At 43.4% G+C, this 20,918-nt stretch overlaps 2 protein-coding genes across 7 annotated transcripts; both read left to right on the plus strand.

Moving 5' to 3' along the window:
* The first annotated feature begins 194 nt into the window (after nt 1–194).
* draxina (dorsal inhibitory axon guidance protein a) lies at nt 195–10,643 on the plus strand. 5 transcript variants are annotated; one of them, XM_045222892.1, is made up of 8 exons: nt 195–370; nt 2,940–3,095; nt 6,380–6,905; nt 7,284–7,510; nt 9,363–9,483; nt 10,014–10,106; nt 10,280–10,369; nt 10,518–10,643. In XM_045222892.1, exons 3-8 carry the CDS (start codon nt 6,401–6,403, stop codon nt 10,628–10,630), a joined length of 1,149 nt encoding a protein of 382 aa, XP_045078827.1. In that variant the 5' UTR covers nt 195–370; nt 2,940–3,095; nt 6,380–6,400; the 3' UTR covers nt 10,631–10,643. The 5 variants fall into 5 exon arrangements, with proteins under 5 accessions (XP_045078827.1, XP_045078826.1, XP_045078829.1 ...); XM_041888411.2 differs by lacking the exon at nt 195–370 and adding an exon at nt 1,583–2,001; XM_045222893.1 differs by lacking the exon at nt 195–370 and adding an exon at nt 1,583–1,725.
* Nucleotides 10,644–15,033: 4,390 nt separating this feature from the next.
* On the plus strand, nt 15,034–20,654 carry LOC121575960 (type-1 angiotensin II receptor-associated protein-like). 2 transcript variants are annotated; one of them, XM_041889252.1, is made up of 5 exons: nt 15,034–15,182; nt 15,601–15,635; nt 16,043–16,151; nt 16,395–16,605; nt 19,036–20,654. In XM_041889252.1, exons 1-5 carry the CDS (start codon nt 15,063–15,065, stop codon nt 19,164–19,166), a joined length of 606 nt encoding a protein of 201 aa, XP_041745186.1. In that variant the 5' UTR covers nt 15,034–15,062; the 3' UTR covers nt 19,167–20,654. The 2 variants fall into 2 exon arrangements, with proteins under 2 accessions (XP_041745186.1, XP_041745187.1); XM_041889253.1 differs by having other exon boundaries at nt 19,039–20,654.
* The last annotated feature ends 264 nt before the right edge of the window (nt 20,655–20,918 follow it).

The following is a 20,918-nucleotide window of genomic DNA, read 5'->3' on the forward strand; positions in this document are numbered from 1 at the left end:
AAATAATTCACGAAGGTGATAATTGTGATCAAAGAAGGATTACATTTAGTCAGTTTCTCACTTTACCAGGCAACACTAGCGACAAATTGACGTCTCCTATCACACGCTCAGGAAAACTATTCGCATACGCCTCACCTAATGGGACAAACGCTGACATCAGTCCCCGCATGAACGCGCATACGGTTACGCGCTTCCAGCCGGTGACTCTTAAAAAAACAGATCGAATCCCAACGATCAGCACACAGACCGTGAACGGAGCCTACACAGACGGAATTTGAGTCCTGTGCGCTTTATCAAACTATATCGGTCATCCCATATGACTGAATTCCCTTTGCAATAATAGTCAACCTCAACGGATTAACCAACGCGGGTGAGGTAATTTCTTTTGTCTTTTTATTCAAGTGTTAAAGGTTCTCTGTCGCAATAACGAACTATAGCCAAATGTGCCACCTGTATCATTCATTTTGCTTTATATTGTTGCATTCAATAGACTACATCTTGTACTAGCTAGTTCATTAATAACACCGACTTTTGTTTCTTCTAAAAAGTTATTAGGCTATATGAATGGACTCCACTGAAGGCAAGATATAAACTGTGGTGGCCAATTATTCTAAATTGAAAGAAATATGTGAAATTGTTTGCCTTTGTATTATACTCAATATTGCCTTCAATATTCGTAATTGGTTAGTGGTAAATGTAATGATAATCATATCTAAACAAAATTATGTTATGTTATTTGGGTATGGGATTTTTTTTTCTGTTTTGGTTCTGTATCAGGAAAATAGCCCAAAGAGTATTAATGAATATGTTATAAGAGACAATAATATATTTCAATTATGTAGAGAGAGGGGGATATATTTTAGGTGGGGGGTCTCCATGTGAGATCATGCAATATATTAATTAACTGTAAGTGAATATAAAGCAGACACAGTTGGTGTACAGTATTTGTGGACTCATCGTTAACGAGCCTGTTAATTAAAAGCAAGCCAATCAGCAGGGATGTGAATGTGATCACTATGAGAACCGTGGAGAGACCTGACTGTGAAGCTCCCAGCAGGGTGATCTGGGGGCCACATCCAGTCCAAGATCACTAATGAGAGAAAATTCATAGAAAATAATAGGAAACTCAAGGACAATATGGAATGATTAATCATGACTTTATGGTTCCCTAACCAAGCCTTAATTCCCATAAAAGTAATTCCCCCCATTCCACTTACTTCTACACTATCACCATGCTGCCTCTGTTCATATAATGGGTGGGCTTGGTAAAGTAGTGAGCTGTGCCAATATAGCAAATCTCTTCCATTATGGACTACATTGGTGATCAACTAACTAGTGTAGCCACCATTTCCATGTCCTATAATGAGAGTTATAGTGTGATATGCTGTCAGCCGTGATGTTTTCAGGTTCAAGGTTGGTTCAGTCTGATTGGTTGTTGTTGTGTTTTGGTTTTTGAACAGTGGCCCCAGCTGGTCTCCTTATGTGACATCAAATGAGAGAGAGAGAGAGATTCCACTGTCACTCTGTTCCAATTAACCCTGCCCTGGATAAATGTTCTCTCTCTCTCTCAGTTCTCCCCCCCGTCTCTTTGTCTCTCCCTTGTCTTTCTCTCTCCTCTCAGTGGGACGTCTGTAGCTCTGTTCTCCTGGTGCTGTTTGTGTCTCAGAGCGTTGCTGGAACGTGTTTCTCTCTGCTCTGTGGGTATCTGGAGGAGGTTGCCCCGCTGTGAGTGTGTGTGTGTGCACTGAGCATGCTCTACGGGAAGATCAGGGCCACATTGCGGGATGTCTGTGATGTTGCTGTGCAACCGTGGCAATGTTCGATCTCGCACCACATCTGTTGTACCTGCAACGAAATTGCCACAGAATCAGTTTGTGCCTCTCTGCGTCGGCTCACTTGCTGACAGATGGGCCTTCCTTATGGCTCTTATCACACTGAGCAGTTTCCAGGGGCTCAGCGGATAATGCTGCACACTCAGAGCTGCAAAGCTCCCAGTTGATGGTATGAAATCTCCAATATTGTTCTCCAGAGAAATGAATAATTAAAACTGTTTAAATCAGTGGTCCTAAAACCCAGAAATGAGTTACCTCTGGTTCGTTCAGCCATTCCTATGGGGAAAATGAATGGGGAAAGAATAGGGTTTTGGGATAACCTCAGGCCTTATATTTGGTGTTTAACACAGGCTTATACATTTTGTTCTATGAGATAATATCAGTCAGTTAACATGACCTTTATGAATTATGAAGCTGTTATGTGCTTAAAAGTAACAAAAAGTGACTTTAGCTGATGAAGATGATCTCATAGAACAAAATGTATAGGATATCCTAAGCCTGTTTACCACAGACCGTATTTTCAGCGTTTATCCAAAAACCCTACAAAAACTCCATTCATTTTCCTATAGGCTTTGTCCAACGAACCATGGTCGAGTTAGTGCCTACAAAAAGACGCCATTGCTATTGCTCTTTATTGATTGGGCAGTTGAAATGCTACTTGCTGAAACAAACTTTTATAGTGCTTTCAGCAGCTTTCCTGAAGTATTTGTTGAGAAATCAGATGGAAATCAGACTTATGAAAGTTAAGTGTTGGTAAACATTGAGAACCTTATGTGTTACATACATGGCAAACACCTGATGAACAGCATAGGTTAATCGGCTAATAGATACATGACGGCATCAATTGACCCTTTAAGTTTGCCAAATGATTGAGAAATCGATACTTTCTTGAGCGTTTACATATACAGGCTATTGAATTATCTTTTTCTATGCGTTCTTATTTTGACTAGAGTGTACAGTTATCGCAGTGGATCACCAGCTGTGTTTACCACAAGACCTCACATTTGGTTTTGTTTTGGGGGTGGGGGGGTTATTGGCATTGTTCACTGGAGGAGCAAAGAAAGGATGGTGAATTAGTCATGCGTTTCTGATCTGGTTGGTGTGAAGTCTGTTGTTCTCCAGTGAGCCGTATGTGACGGGGACAGGGACCAGAGTCCACCTGAGCCCAGCCACCCCCTCCCTTCCTGACTTCCCATTGTCCTCTCACTGTCACATTACACAGAAGGCACACACTCTGCAACCTGATGGAACACTGCTAATCAGGTAAATAATCTGATAGAAATGTGCTTTTAGACATGGCCTGTAATCTCTTTGTGTAAACCGAGAATGATTCCGGGCGTTTTGGGGTCTTTGTTTGGTCGTTCATCGTGGCCAGGCTGGTTGCTAGGAGAGACAACAGGACAGGAGCAGATGGCTTCTGGAGGCTTGTGGCCCAGCAGGTGAAGTTATCTATGCACATAAAACAGAGTCCACTGCCAGCCCAGTGCCTTGTACCTCCACTGCTTCGCCTCACCTTGCCTTGCTGCTCCCCTTATTACCACCAAGGCCCTCTTCAAACTATCATTTCAGCTGTGTCCATGATCTGCTGTAAACTGGGCTTTTGTGAAGCATGTCGGGGCCTGATATCGTTGAGGAGAGAGGTCTCAGATCTCAGTGTTTAATGAACCAGCCCTCAGAGGTGGCCCTTTGCACTCTGCTGCTAGATTACCCATCATCACTGGACCTACCTCTGTCTGAACACTAATTCATCTCTATTGTTTTAACCCAGCTAGCGGCCTGCAATTCATGATGTGCAGTCATTCTACAAAGTCCTCCAGAATCTGTGCTACCGTGGTTTCTTCTTCCTCAGTTTTTCAATAGGTTTTTCAATACATTCACAGTTTTCCATGTATATAAACTGAAGGTACACCACATACTGTATCCTACTCCTACTCATGCACTCTCAAAGCCCTCTCTGTCTTCAGAAAGAGTTTCATGCTTCTCCACTATCCCTCTAACCCTGCTAATGTGGCCCCCCTGGCCTGGCCACTGCCTCAGCGCCAGATGCTAACCCCTGCTGCGTCCTACCTATATCACACAGCGCTGTATAATACACTGTTTAGTAGGGGCTGCTTATCATCAGAAAATGCTGAGAACTCCACCCCAGAGTGTTCTATTACCACCCCCATCCTGAGTCTTCTCAAAGGACCACCTGTTAACGGCTACATGAAAGGGCCAAAGGAGAAGGGGCTCCGCTAGGCAAAGATGCTCTTTGCCTCTCTGTGCCCCTCTACGTCACCCACTGCCTTCCTTTTAAGGCAACAGGGCTATTCAGGCTCCGACTAGCAGTCCACTCCGTTTCTATGGAGGCGCCCCTTTTCTCTTTGTGTGAGATAAAAATATTTGTGGTGCCATTCAATCAGGCTGCTGCTCAGCCTCTGTGTCTGTGCCCCATTATCTGCACACTCATTTCAGAGGACTCTGTGATCTCCAATATGAGTCTGGGCTCAGTCAATATGTACAGTACATCATGTGCATTTTGATTATTTTAAATTTGTATGAACTGGTTGATTGGTTCATTTTATCAGCAAGGCCTCATGGATCTCACTCCTCCAGAACTGAGCAGACCAACAAGCTAGAGTGTTTTCTAGCAATACCAGTTTTCTGGGAAGTCTCCCCATTCTTAGATTAAAAATACCCTTCTCAACCACAGCAGTGTGTCAAATGTACAAGGCTGGAGGATGAGATCAAGCCTGACCAAACACTTTGTGTGGGATATGGCACAGTACCTCTCTCTCAGACACACACTGTAAGGTTGGAGAAGATAAAGGTCTCACCTCAGCAGCTACCGTCCCACTGTTGTTTGCAAACTGCACAGCGGGTAGAACTCCCTGTAGAGACAGGCAAGATAAAGCAGTTTGTGTCTAATCCCCCAGCATGCCTGCTTGCAATAGCACCACATAACGCAATCTCCTAGTCCTGGCCTGTTTTCGAAGCACCTAAATAACCCACTGTAAACCTCAGGGTGGAGTGTTTGAAAGTGTGTGTGTGTGTGATTGAAGAGGAAAGGCTATCGACCCACAACACCCCAGCAGCAGCGGGTCAATACTTCTCCCCTATAGATTTTCTGTATGGGCCGCACCGTTGTCCGACTTTAACATAAAGGATTGGCCCGCCAGTCATGCTGCATTGCCAGGGCGATGGATGGTCCCGACCCATCAGAGAGGAACAGAAAGCCCACCTTGTTCTTTTAATAAACAACCCAAATGAACTCACATGAACTAGACCAGGGGGTTAGAAACAAGGACTCTGACATTTTACTAGGACATCCTGAGTTCAATACAAATGAAGATGGTCAATTAGCTAGTGGGTATTAATCCTCAGGATTCCTTGTGGCCCATGCCCATATTCCCAGAAAATCCACTGTACCAATCACCTTTTGATCTCCTTAGTGCAGTCAGTGGCAGTGCCACTAGTTGGGTTATGTCATTATTTCTCAGTCACATCGACCTCACACTCGATTCTTACTGTTATAATAAATAGACAGGTGGGTTGGAGATACAGCTCCTAGAGCCCACAGGTATACATAATAAAAGGCTGTGGTGGAGAACGGCTGCAGCATCTTATGATGAAGAGGATGTTCCAAGGCCAAAGACAGACCGGGAAAGGCATTTTTACAACACATTTTTACAGCACTAAGGGTCTGTATGTCTCTGTCTCTATATGCTCCTAAAGAGCCACTGCAGTTTGAGAGGCTAGCACAAGAGGTTAATGATTACTGCTAGGACTGATGAGTGCTGCCGTAGCATAGCATCAGGGATGGTGGTGGGGTGGAAGGGTGAGTAGGCTATGATATAGTGGTACTGAGTGTTTCTGGGAACAGAGGACAAGGGAACAACATACTGTCTGGGGCCTTCCGAGGAGGATAGTGTGGCTGCCTGGTGGTGGACTCCATGGCAGAGGAGGATAGTGTGGCTGCCTGGTGGTGGACTCCATGGCAGAGGAGGATAGTGTGGCTGCCTGGTGGTGGACTCCATGGCAGAGGAGGATAGTGTGGCTGCCTGGTGGTGGACTCCATGGCAGAGGAGGATAGTGTGGCTGCCTCGTGGTGGACTTCATAGCAGAGGAGGATAGTGTGGCTGCCTCGTGGTGGACTTCATAGCAGAGGAGGATAGTGTGGCTGCCTTGTGGTGGACTTCATAGCAGAGGAGGATAGTGTGGCTGCCTCGTGGTGGACTTCATAGCAGAGGATGATAGTTTGGTTGCCTGGTGGTGGACTCCATGGCAGTGGCTCAAAGCCACAGGCAGTCACAGAGGGATATCACACCAATCAGCTGTGACTGATGTTTCTCCAAAGGAAAGACTGTTCTGTAGGGATTATATAAAACATGACGAGGAGCCAAGTTTCTCTACATACTGTATATTTGAATGTACTCTGGACTTTCTAAGAAGTATAGTTCACCAGCCCAGTCCATAGTGTGTCTGTGTCATCATAATGTAGCTGCTTCTGTCCATTTTGTCAAGTAAAATATAGAATGAGTGTACTGAAAACTGTTGTATTTTTACAGCAGGTGGCGCTGTGTTTATAGATGATGTCTTCCACCTGGTGTCTGTCTCTGGTTCTCCTGGTCTCCATTCTGGCCATTTCACACAACGCCGAGCCCGGCTCCACACATGCCAAGAGGAGACTGGCACAGCCCTCGCCAGGCAGTGGCAATGCCCTCCAATACCCTGATCAGGGCTTCCAGAGTCACGGGCATGGGCACGGCAGGGAGCGTGGAGGGGGGCATGGGGGCCAGGGGTCCCACGGTGCCAAAGCCAGTACTGGGGCTGGGCTTCTCTCCCGCAGGCCACTGCACCCTGCAGCTCGGCCTGAGGATGATGGGACGGGTCTGGAGGGCCTGAGCCCGGTGAGACTGGAGATGGGTCCTGTGGGCAGGGAGCAGGAGAAGACTCACGGGGGCTTCAGGAATCCGTCTCATGCCCGGGACAACCACCCTCTGGGGCCACGCAAGGGGAGAGGCCATGGACATGGGCACCACTTTGACCACAGGAGACATGGAGGTCGGAGAGATAAGGGTCGGCTCACTAAAGGTGAGTCTCTAATGAATCTAGGGTTATCAGATAATGAGCCGTGAGCCTGTTTGGGATTAGTTGTGTTTAAATACCATAATGAGTTCTGAAAGAGCCCAAATACTTAGATACTAATCAATTAAAAACATAAATGTTAAATTCTGTGATTTTGTCATAGGGCATTGATAAATTGATTAAGTGTGTAGTAGTTGACCTTATACTTAACAATTAAAATATATATATATATATATATATATATATATATATATATATATATATATATATATATATATATATATATATTGTCATCAGGGAGAGATCTTATTAGGTGTATATCATAATGTCTGGCTGTCCTTCTCCTCCCCCACCCCTGTTCTGTCCATCCCTCCCTCATTGTAGGTTTTCTCCCTGTGCCTGAGCTAGGCTCTGTTCTGAAGAACAGGGATATGTCTGAAGAGGGATCTGTCTCCTCCGCTGCTGCAGCCGCCTCCCCCTCTCACAGATTGACCCCGCCCACTGAACCCCCCTCCCCCATCTCCGCCGTCTTCGGCTCCGGCTCCTATGCGGTTACCACGGTGATGAGCGAGCATCCCCCAACACTGCCCCCAGCCTCCACCAAACCCCAGGTACCCCATAAAGACATGAGTGCTTATTACAAATAACATTGTCAGTTGTGCCTCAGTTTTGTAGGGTTTATAGAGATATGTGTTCATGGTAAAGAAAGAGCGACTGTATTTCCTATTTGGAATTACCTAGGCTCTGTAATGGACTTAATGTATCACATAGCTCATTATTCATCTCAGAGAAATGAGGAGACAGGCTTTTTAAATGACCTATCAGTTGAGGGTGGCTGGAACATAATAGCCAATATGGTAGACTGGTCTCAAGGGTTTTTAGATATTATTATGTTAATCTACATAGCACATGCCTCGGGGGTCAAGTTCATACCATCATTGGTCAAGTAGTAGAACACCCTCTCTGTTACTGTCTTTGTTATTATGTATTCCTGTCTGGTAAATCCATATATTGAATGTACTGCTTGGAGCACCATGTACATCTAGGAGGCAATGTGTGAGGAAGGGGGTTATAGAAGTGTGGTGGGCGTGGTGTAGCTCTCTGGCCCCTCCTCCTCATAGACATCTGTCAGTCACTTTACATTTTATATTTTAGTCATTTTAGCAGACGCTCTTATCCAGAGCGACTTACTGTTAGTGAGTGCATACATTTTCATACTGGCCCCCCGTGGGAATCGAACCCACAACCCTGGCGTTGCAAACACCATGCTCTACCAACTGAGCTACACGGGACTTTCTCCCAGCATGCAGCCTGCCATCACAGTGATCACACCCACAGAGTTAGATATATTTTCTGCTCCTCACATACAAATATTCCTTCTCATCTATCATCCCTCTATTTATCACAGGATGCTATCAAACCACCAACACACTCATTAGACTGGTTAACAACAGTACTCAGCTGTTCTGGGGAGCCTACTCTTTGTCTGTTGTGTTCTCCTCTCTAGGCCTATGGTGTTTTCCTCTCCCAGGCCCATAGTTCCAGAGTTACTGTCTGGCTTTACTGGCCTCTGTGAGTGTTTGATGTCTGGTCTGTCTGACTGCTTGGTATGCTGTTTACAAGCTGCCAGAGAGCCCTGGAGACCGTGTGCATGTCTTTATTCAGGAGCTGTCTGATACCGGCCTGTAGTGATGCGATAGCCTCGCTTGGAGGGGACCTGGGTTCAATGACACAGGGATGCTGGGAGTGTTCTTAAGTAATGTTCGATCCCGGCTGATGGCTAAATGAACAGCCAAGCACTAGTATCCCACCGCCATTTATCTAATTGATGTTCCTCAATGTTTCCTCGGGGTGAGACGGAATGAGCTGGGATCAATGTGCACCAGAAGCCTGGTTGGCACAGACCCTTATTTCCTGATAAATGTGCTTCACAGGTCCAGTCTCTCTAGACATCACCAGGAGACCTCTCAATGTCAAATTGACTTCATAATAACCTGTTATTATTTTGTCAAGACCAGAGGAAATGCATTATGTAAAGAGTTTAGTTGAAGTTTATGACATCGGTTTTGGCTGAGTAATCCTCAGAGGAGTTGTTTTGTTCAATATTGACTTCCGCTTAAAATTGCTTCAGCTCAGGGTTTAATATTGAAGGACATCGTTGACAGTGTTGGTAAAACCACAGCTGTGTGATTCAGCACAGGCCTTCTCCTCTGACCAGTAGTAACACTACCATCTGATGTTTGGTATAATGTATGTATGCTGCCTCAGGGCCATAAACAGTGTAGTAGGTAGCCATGTCCTCAGTAAAGCACTAAGGGGTGTGAAGTCCTGGGTGTCCACAACTAACAGGCCGTTTTATGGACCAGGTGGCAGTGCACATCAACACCCCAACAGAAACATACTGGAATGTAGTTAGAGACCAATGGTATGAGGCTATAATGGGGTATTTTCTCTGCATTATAGAAGTCTGGCCAGGGGAAGATGCAAGGAGAGGTGATGCCCACTCTGGACATGACTCTGTTTGACTGGACAGACTACGAGGACATGAAGCCAGTGGACGCCTGGCCATCCTCCAGGAAGAAAGGTCAGCACTTTAGATGTTTTGAGAAGATACAGCTACTGTTAATGTTGGTGGAAAGTCACACATGAATATGTGTTCACTCCCCCCCAAAATTAATACAGATGTAGGATCTTAATTTGAGCCAGTCTACTACAGCAGGAAAATAATCGTGCAGCAACAATAAATATTAATTATTATGTGGATTATAATTAATGGACATTTTTGTAGGGGTTGATACATTTTTTGATACATAATGTGGAAATTACAAACTTCAGAATCCTTTTTAAACCTCAAATACACTACAAATTTAACATTTCCTACATTGCAGGAAAGTTCTCCTGCAACAGGGTGATCAAATTAACGTCCTACATCTGTAATTATCCCTTGGGATGTATTGAACACACAGCATAGAATAAGCACGTTTGATATATCTGTTATTTCCTTGACATTTAAGTGTTTGCTTGATAGTCCATCTGTTAGTCTGAGCCTGGGTTGAATCATTCAGTCCAAGTACTTTATTGGCAATCTGTTGTTGGTTGTTTTGCATGCTGAAGACAAGCGGCGCAGTAAGAACCTGAGCAGTGGCAACGTGACGGTGGACGCTGATGCCATCGAGCCATGTGACCACCATCTGGACTGCCTCTCAGGTCAGTGACTAAACTGTCACCCATACACTACTCTCCTGACCCTTGACCTCTGACCACTCAGGTCATGGTCTCCTGAACGATCGTTATGATAAAGGCCATGTGACGGTTGAAACATTTGTTTTTGAATTTACAACCGAAAGTCACTTGGTTTCTCCCTCCACCCCCTCCTATAGGCTCCTGCTGTGACCTGAGACAACACGAGTGCAAGCCTCACAACCGGGGCCTCAACAACAAGTGCTATGACGACTGCATGTGCGAGGAAGGTGAGTAAGGGATGTATCAGGCGAAAGCCACAGAACATCAGAAAATGTAAGAGAGAACACAACCAACATACAGTAGGTGATTGTCTCTTTTTTTATGTCAGTAGCCTGCTTATCCATCCTCTGATATTGTCCTATTACTTTGTCTAAGGGTTCCGTTGCTATGCCAAGTTCCACCGGAAGCGTCGTGTGACCAGGCGAAGGGGCCGCTGCGTGGTGCCAGAGTCAGCCAACAGTGACCAGGGTGCCTTCATCACAGTGTGAGGGGCGACAGACACACACCAGAGGCCCCCACACACACCACACACTGAACATGACCTCTCCCTCTGACAAAACAGACAGAACACAGGCTATACAGAACCTGACAGTGATAGTTCATTCAGCATTTTCATACTACCAACTCATATGGTCTCCCCCACTTCATGTACATTAGGTCCAAAACAACAACTGTGCAGTGTCTGATTATCTGTGTCCTGTACATATGTATGTGTTTTCTGAGAATGGATTGATTACCAATTGCTTTTCTACTGATAATGTTACACTACTCTTTAAAGGTAATTAGTATGATAAGCAAAAATGTTTGTTTGAGTTTCCTTTTATATGTTTAACTATATGTTTTATTTATACAATACTTAAAACAGAACTCTCTGTCTATATTGTGTTTTTTCAACTTAATTTTATGTGATTAAAATTCTTGTACAATGATGACGGTTGTCCCTAGTGTTCTTGAGTGTTGAGTGTTGATCTTTTGTGTGCAGGATTTAGCCATGTCAAATGTCCAGGACCTCATGTTATGTCATCCCACAGGGTTTCACATGATACAGAGAGAGCTATGGCTCACATGAGTCAATGGGGGTTCATGTCCTTTGACCATTTAATGGACAGGCAGGGCAGAGACAGGCTTGGTTAAGATTCTTATCATTATGCTACCTCTCTATGTATTCAGTTTGTTTAGTCACGGGGATCAGGGTCTTTTATGAAACATTATACTCCATGACACCAGTGAGGATAATTCTTCTCAGTACTCTGTGTGGAGACAGACGTGAGAGTTGGTTCCAAAGAGCCACAGGAGCTCCGAGGATGGGGCTGTATGCCCCCTGCTCTCAGTGGGATGCTGTGTGTCAGAGCCCAGGGCCCCCTGGAGGAGGACAGATGCTGTCGCTCTCGCTTTCTTTCTTTCTCTCTCTGTCTCTCTCTCTCTCTCTGCTCCTACGCAAGTGACCTTGATCCTCCACAGTCTCTCTGCTGCATCCCTCTCTCACACTATTTCTCTCGTCTCTCTCTTTCACATGGAGAAACAAGGTGGTCAAACAAGACTTGAACCACAGAGTGTAAAGAAAGGGAAATCAATGACATCAAGTGTATTGGTGAGAAAGCATTAGCTCCCACTCCCACCACACAATTGCACCTGTATCCATATTTGATCAGGCAGAGTAAGTAACACTTGTTTTTCGTCCCAAACAACCAGCACACTGGGAGCACCATGTTGCTCTCACTCTGATTTACAGTCGTGGAATAAAAGCAGTAGTGATGTATTTTTGATAATAACCTCTGAGAAAGTGTTTTGCTACTGAGTGCACTGCTGAAACTTGGAAAGCAGCCAGTCGAATGATGGATCACACCCAGCCAGATCGTGGCAGGATACATAGGGACAGCAGCATCAATAAGGGACCTGCCTAGACTGTAAAACAGCCCGTAAAGCATTAGATAGAAAGGAATGGAGAATTGTTGTTTAAAACTTAGTGTATGGGAAGATGTTTCAGAGGATTGTTGTTGCGTAATGTGCAGTCTATCACTCTCTTGGAAGGTGACAACCACATATTCTATTAAATTCCGATTATTGACTTGGCTCCCAAGTGTAAAGCAAAATTGCAACACAAATTAAAGTAATACATCCATCTGTCACAAACACCTCCCTCTCTTTCTATCCCTCCCTCTCCAGTCCCCTGTAGAGATAGAGGATACCCGACCAATTTACAACGAGACAGATGTGGCTGTTTCTACAACATTTTGAGATTAAACACGTCTTTAAATTAAAATGACAGAAATTACACCTGCTTTGAATAGAAACAATGTTGCATGAACTCTACGTTGGTTACTGTCGCTGATGTCACAGAGGTCAAAGAGGTCAACAGGAGGTCAGGTCAGGGGTCGCACCTGCTACGGCAGGCCAGTGGCCATCTGCCATGTTACTGTCACAACAAATGGGTTTATTACCAGCAGGTTGCGAGAGGACAGACACCCTAAAAGAATTGGGGAACACTAACGGTAACCAGGACTGTCTAATCCCAGTCACACCATTAGAGATAGTTAGAGGACTCAACTTGGTTTATAAATCGTTTTAGCATGGACATTACCATTGAGGGCTTCCACCATCTTAAAGTAGTCAACTGGATGGGGATCCCTATGGGTTGGGAGCAATCAGCCAATGGGAAGATCTCAATTGCATACTCCTCAAATCCCGTTGAAGGAGAAGGTCAGAGGGGAGGGATGCCTTTCTCATCAATGGGTTTTGAGAAGGAGACAAGGAGAGAGGATGCGAGGAGTATGAAATTGAGACCTTCCCATATATCAGAGCGGGACACACTCTTTTCAAGCGACTTCGATACAGCTATGACCAGAAGTGATTTTCGTAGCAGGTTAGGAGACCATTTTCGAAGTAACTGAGTGGGCATATAATGTAAACGCCTAGCAACCCAAAGGTTGTGAGTTTGAATCTTGTCACAGACAACTTTAGCATTTTAGCTAATTAGCAACTTTTCAACTACTTACTACTTTTTAGCAACTTAGATAGAGTGTTTCTCAGATCAGAGCATTGCCTTCTTCTTCAAATTGGGTGCTATGGTTTCTAAATGGCTTCAAGCTATATCACCGCCATCTAGTGGCCACAATAAATTAATGATGCACAAGATTTGGTTCAGGACTCCAGCACAGCAGGTGGCCAGCCTTGTCTCATAGACTAGACGTAGCATAGTAAATGTAGATTTGAGACACTCAATTTAGTATGATATGTTACGTTTGGCATGTTTGCATAAGACATAAAGTTACTTAAGGCACAAACAAAAGGAGGGTGGTTGGTCGGGGAGGATGGTTGGGGTATAACGCTAAGGGTTCCGTTGCTATGCCAAGTTCCACAGGAAGCGTCGTGTGACCAGGCGAAGAGGCCATTGCGTGGTGCCAGAGTCAGCCAACAGTAACCAGGGTGCCTTCATCACAGTGTGAGGGGCGACAGACACACACCAGAGGCCCCACTGTCTCACTGCACGAATCAACAGCCATTCATAAAAGTCGGTTTCAAGGCTAGCAACTTTCCTTTCAATCTATAAAATGGGCCTACTAGAATGTCGATATATTTTTCAAAGTCCTGCTCCATTTATAATACTTCCAAGAGCAGTCCTAGCTCCCACACTGACTGAGACTTGGATTATAATTGAGTTTATAGTAAAGGAAATTGAGGCTGTGTCTTCTGGCTTTAATACAAAAAAATGGGGTGAGGATAAAGGATTTTCTGTGGTTAGCAGTGCACCTCAGAAACAACTATTACTTTACAGAGATGTACCTGTAGAGGAGGCTGCTGAGGGGAGGACGGCTCATAATAATGACTGGAACGGAGCAAATAGAATGTGTGATGTATTTGATACCATTCCACGATTCCGCTCCAGCCATTACCACGAGCCCGTCCTCCCAAATTAAGGTGCCACCAAACTCCTGTGCTGTAGAGATACATAACAGGGTGATACTGTATACTTTGCACAGCATAGTTTCATATCTACCTCATTTGGATTTCATGAGGAGCATGACAAACTGTCCATTAAGAACCCATTTAAGGTGAGTTACAGAGAGATGAGATACATTAACAATTCCCTGAAGCATATGCTGATAGACCACTGACTGAGGTGGTCTATCTAAGTTGCTAAAAAGTAGTAAGTAGTTGAAAAGTTGCTAATTAGCTAAAATGCTAAAGTTGTCTGTGACAAGATTCAAACTCACAACCTTTGGGTTGCTAGACGTTTACATTATATGCCCACTCATCTGTAGCTAAAAAGTAGTTAGTTGTTGGAAAGTTGCTAATTAGCTAAACATTTCTATGAAGAGATTCAAACTCACAACCTTTGGGTTGCTAGATGTTTATGTTCTATGACCACCCATCCACTCACACCCATACTTAAGTAACCATCTTGTCTTATGTAACCATACCAAACATATCATACTAATTCGAGTGCCCCGGATTTACGTTTACTATGTTAAGTCTAGTCTATGAGACCAGGCTGACAGTAGTCACCTGGGTGGGAGATAGCAGAGAAGAAAATCATCAGAGAGATTTTATTTGTCATCCATCCTGGAACAGCCATTTATAGACTTATGGGAACAACACAAGATATTCAACTTGTGATTTATATTATCTTGAACATTTCACTCTTGTGACATGTAGCCTATGAAAAGTGGCCACTGTAACCAGTTCAAGCAGAATGCCTGTAATACAGTTGGTATGTTTGAACATGAACATGTTTACCCACATTCCAATAAATAGCCTGCCTACATGGTCTAATGTTTATGATAATTGATTTACATGACCAAGACCAAGCAGCTGATGCTCACGTGTTTGTTTTTTGCAGTATGAAATGATGGGGATGGGGGGGCTGTGTCACATGGTTTGTGTTTGCTGCCTGGTTAGTGGGAGGGGTTGAGACATTTTATGAGAGAACTTCAACAGTTATGTATTAAATCTTCAGAAACGTCAAAAGTTGAAAGGGACCACACTATATCTGCAGTGCATTGGCCTGAAAATATGGAAATTCCTGCCGTAAACCTCAAGGTAAAGTCGGTTGTTAACATGTTTGCAATAGTTGTCAGTCATACAATGCTGACTTTATTTACGCTGCTCTTACTTGATACGCATTTCGACAGTATTAACATTATTTTTATTTTATCAAAGTGTCACGTTACAGGAACACAAGCTCTCTGTCATTGTAGACTAAAAAATAGCAATTGTGTAACATTCTTCTCCCTATCATGCGTGAAATGACTCAGTCAGAGCTTATCACGAGATGCTGAGTTCGTGGTTAAACTTCTCCAATCAATTCAAATTCTTAATTTATTGTGAATCACTGATCGTTTAATGAAATGTCAGGCATCCGTCATCAATTCAAGTGGAGTTGACGCAAATTCCCTCTCATTGGTTACCAAAAAATTTAAAATCACGTGTGTGATGTTGTCTTTCTTTGTCCCCACAGGCCATAGTACTAGTGCACTGGCTACTAACCATCTGGTGAGTGAGTGAGTGAGTGGGTGGGTTGGTTGGCTCCTCTCAAGGGTTTTTCATACACCTGTGGAATTTCGCTTGTTGCTGACTCCAATTTAGGACAGTGGTCTGCATGGTTCACTTGTGTTGTGTTTTCTCTATGGATGGCTGCACACACATAATGCCCTACCTGAAGACTTCATATAGTCAGTCAGTCACACAAGAGGCGGTCTTTAACCACAGGCTGATAATGGACCATTTCTCACCTACATGCTTTGGCTCCAGAATTTGTCAAATACAATTGTCAATCTGGAGATTTATATTAGGCCTACTCTTTTTGAGACTCTAGTTGACTCTTTTTGAGACATGTTGAACATTTGGAAGCATTTGTAAGTGTCTGTTGGTATTTCTGACTGCATGTGTGTGGTTCCTAGGGGCTGCATGGCCTGGCTGCCCCCCTCCTATGCCTGGGGGAACTTCAGTGTCCTGGCTGTGGGTGTGTGGGCCATCGCTCAGAGGGACTCCATCGATGCTGTACTTATGGTGAATCACTGCCTCATACTCCTGTACTATCTCAGACAGAAAATGCCAAAGAATAGCCCGCAATTACACACAACATTACATAAAATGACATCGGAGCTCCAGACCACCCACACTAGTCGCCGCTCAACACTGTAGTAAATCATGGAGTTGAGTTTAGTCGGCTAGCTATCAATAAGAATCATCCTACCTCATCAGGCTCTTATACGCATTTGTCTTGTTTCTCCATCTGCATTTCTCTTCCAGTTTCTGATTGGGATTGCAGTGACGATACTGACGGACATCATCCATCTTGGGATCTTCTACCCGCTGGCCGAGGGTCTAGCGGAGAGGAACAGGGACACATTCCGCTTCAGTGCGGGCATGGCCATCCTGGGTCTGCTACTCAAACCTGTCTCCTGCTTCTTCATCTACCAAATGTACAGAGAGCGTGGAGGAGATTACAATGTCAACTTTGGTGAGTATGACTAGGTGTGAGTAGAGGCAGCAGGCGTTAACCATTAGCTTACAGTAAAGCTAGTTACTCACTGTCACTTCTAATGGTAAAAATAAGGTTTTGGGGTTTGTAGAACTAGTCTCAGACAAAGGACTATCCCTGGACTGGTCTGGACAAAGTCCGAAGCATGGTGCTATGTGATGCATGTGCTTTGGATAGTGATATCATCCTAGTGCCAAGGAGTTGTTGAGAGGAAATAACATTCTCCAGGCTGTAATCTTGCCTGGGCTGTTTCATGTTGTTGGCCATGAGAGGATTGTAGTGCACAGGCTGGCTGCTCAGAGCCTTTGTGTAAAACCGTACTGCAGGCAGATCAAACCAGAGTCAAGCTAATTGAGTTACAGAGACGGTCACAAGACCAATGCGCCTGAGACACCCACTAACTAGTGGACCAGCCTAGCCAGGTCACATTTATATAATCGATTAGCAAAATAATCTGATTGGAGTTCCTCTGTCTTGCCCAGTTAATTGGAAGAATACAGTATAAAATAAAGGACAATTAGACAGTAGAATCTATAATGGCAGTGGCAGAACCCGTTCCCTTCTCAACTTGATCTAAGTCAAACTGAGATGTTAGCACAACACAAGTCCTGGGTGTTTTTGCAGAGGTTTGGTGACTGTTCTCAAAAAACTTACTGGAACAGGAATGGCATGTTAAGTTGCCCCATAGAAAAGTAGGACATGCCTGAAATCCATTTGAATGGTGTGTTCATACTAGATGATTTGATGGTTCTGTCAGGCTTTGTTACCCAGAGTAGACAAAGATATGTTTTGTCAAAAGTTGTATAAGTTGAGCAACCCAATTTGTCTCCCTTGTTTATTCAAATAAGTATAGAGCATTAATGAAGTTGACTTTTCTGTGGTAAAATGTAATGATGCACAGCAGGTACATGTGACTTTGATTGGAAACTAGGTGATTAATGTAGTTAATTTTCTAAGTTTTCAAGGTTTCTTTTAAATGCTCTCTGATTGCTTGACATTTGGGGGGTCAAGTTGGCATCATGCAGTGCTATACACCAAGGACAAGGCAATCAGGTGTGTCGATTTAAAACCATTTAACGCTGATAAGTATGTGACTGCATGTGTGTGGTTACAAGAATATTAAAGGTAGACTCCGCGAAATGACATTGCCATCAGCAGCACTGCAGATATTGAGACTAGATGCAAGACTTCGCCCTCACACAGTCACACAGTATATGCGCATGTGCATGGGTTCGCTTCACGCTGTTCACAGCGTGGTAGCCTGGGCACCAAAACAGCGGAGAGGTTGAACCTCGCACTTCAACGCTCTCAGTTGTTGCGGAAATTGACCGACTATGCTGTTTACTTGCTACATCTACATCATATCTGAGTCTAACTTTGTCAGGGCACAAAACCCTGTTCTAGTCGACTTTCGTCATCCCATACCAAACATCCAATTGTCACCAGTTCCTTTTCACTAAACCTCACTCTGTCGCACTACTAGTGATTGAATGTTGTCTTTAGCTTTCTGTCTGTGAGTGGAAACAATCCTCTGTCTTGTCTGTTGTGTCTCTGTTCTGACCCTGTTTGCATTTTGTCTCCATCTGTCCCCCCTCTGCTGCTTGCCTCTGACCCCTCAGACTTAGACACCTCAGTGGACAGTCGCTGCACCACGGATAGTGCCGACAGTGCCTTTATCGGCCGCCGCTACTGATCCTCATCCTCTTCTGTTTCATCATTCCTTTAGTTAAATGCTATTTAAGTGAAAATGCTCAATCTATTTTTGCGTCAGTGTTTTCGTTATCTGATTTTCATTATACATATTGTGGTTGAATGCGAAGGTTGGCTATTATATGATAGAATTGAGTGCTTGACGTGATCAATGTTCCCAGGTTTGGTTTTAGGCAGCCATTGGTATTCTGTCTCAGTGACCGTACAGGACTGGGTGACTGTTCAGTATGCACTAGTGCTTCATCATGAGTGAATATTGCAGCCTGCAGCATTATCCCCACATATTGCCTCTTCAAAAGTGTGTTGTAAATCATTTGTTTGAGATGTGGTGTTTGTAGGGACTCTCAGATACAGGGTTTTCAGTGTAAACAATTCCCAAGGAGTTTGGCTTTGTAGATATTCATTCCTTTATCTCCTGGGTAGTGTTCTGTTCCTCACTTTTCATTCTCTATCATTTGACTGTGGGTCACCTGACTGTGGTAGGTCTAACATAGAGCTATGATGTGTGTGTGAGTCCTGCAGATTGGTCTCATTGAATGTAATTAATCAAATGTAATTTGCTGTTTTCTGGATGAACTTTCAACCTTAACATGAAGGTTGATGTTGGGTTTTATGTTGAATCAATGATAAAAACATTTTACAGTTTAATGTTCTGTGTATCAGCTCTATGTTGAAAATATCTGTCTTGTCTCTACACAGCAGGCTTCCCCAGTGTAACACGAAACAGAGATGCTTACCAGTCCATTGACCAGCAGGACCAGTCCACCAGCTCAGCCAACCCCTTCAACCAGGCCGAGGCCACAAAGCCTGGAGCACCACGCTCCTACTGAGATGCAGCACTCACTTTATTCACTTGGAAATGCATGGTGTCATGAAGGAATCCATCACATCCATAATGTTTTTGTAAAAAATTTTGTTTTTTCCTTTCATATGGGTATTTGTGAACTGCAAAAGTCCTTTGTCGATTGTCCTGAAATTTATTCAATCCCTTACCAAAAATGCCCTGTTCTAAATACTCACTGTCATGGTAAAATAATATGATTTGCTTACTGTATGCTTGATGCTCAGGATAATGGCACATACACTAGAATATGGATAGAACTTGAAATACCTTGGACACAAGCCCAACACTAAAATGATAGATGTGATGACGTTTTTGATTTTTATGGTGCAGTAACACTGGGATAATAATGTAGAAAATACAGTTTTACAAAATTATACAGCCAAGTTTGCCTGCCCTCTTACCAATATCTACCCTGTCCTAAATGCTACTATATTTCTTACTTTGTGACTTTATTTAAAAGATGCCTGATGTAAGATCTGTGTTGTCCTAACCCTGAAAGATGGACATGAGTGGTTACAACAGTATTATTGCCAGTGTTTGGAATAACCAGTGCTCTGGTTTTGTGTTATTTTTAGCAAGCCTTATGTTACTGTATCCTAAGCTATTCTCAGCACCACCATCTACTCAAATCAAAACGTATGTGAAGATGACGTCAATAGGATAATGGTGGTGCAGTTTGTAAACCCTTCCATTTTACTTCATTTTACCACATGAATGCCGTCTGACGTTTCCAGTTTTACCTCACCTTCTGACTAGATGGCAGAGCAGTACAGCTTTCAGGGAGGACGTGTATCTCTTTGTTGTGAAGTGAAACATAACCCTCTAATGAGTGTTTTGAAAAGGTCAAGATGTAGAAAGCGTGCCAGTCATTTGGTCTGCAACGGTTCTGTGACATTCTTTATTGAAACTAGTTCACTGTGAGTATACTTTTAAAATCAGATTTATCTCTGTCAGAATTAAGAATATGAAAGACTTTCTGCCTTCAATACGTTACGGGTAGGATTTACCTCTGAGCTGAGAGAGCAGATGCCTGTTACAGCCCAGTAAATATGAACCAGGAAGAACAACTATATTCCTGGATGTGATTTGCATAGCTTTGTGTTTGACAGGGCACTTTCCTTGTAAAATGTTAGCACTTGTGTCCTCAATCATTCCAAATGCAAATGTTTTTTATGTAGCTGATCAAGTTTGTACGATTTTTGTCTTTTCCTTTCATTTGTAAATGCACTAAAGCCTTCGTCAAAGAGCACTACTCTTAATTTTACATTGACTGTGAGGCAATTTTCTTGAACAACCAATGTGTTTGGCCCAGCAGTGTTGAGTTGTTCTCTTGATAAAATACAGAAACTCTTTATTGATCTGAATTAGTTACAAGCCATATTGATTTGAGTAACATGGGTGAATACCAAACATTCAAAACCTTGAAATTCTATCCACAAGTTAATAAAAAACTACAGCTCTGTCATAACATTTACATTTTTCATGGAGTGTTTTATTGAAGTATTATCCAGGGATGAGAAAAGGGAATGCAAAATGTACTTTTTTAAAATAAACGCTGCACTACTTGCACTTGCAACCAAATGCTATGCCGCTTGCACTTGTCTATGAAAACACTAGACAATTAAACAACTTTATACACTAAACAAAAATATTAACGCAAAATGCAACAATTTCAAAGATTTTACTGAGTTACAGTTCATATAATGAAATTAATTAGGCCATGATCTATGGATTTCAC

Source organism: Coregonus clupeaformis, chromosome 10 (genome assembly GCF_020615455.1).
Source record: "Coregonus clupeaformis isolate EN_2021a chromosome 10, ASM2061545v1, whole genome shotgun sequence".
Lineage (NCBI taxonomy): Eukaryota > Metazoa > Chordata > Actinopteri > Salmoniformes > Salmonidae > Coregonus > Coregonus clupeaformis.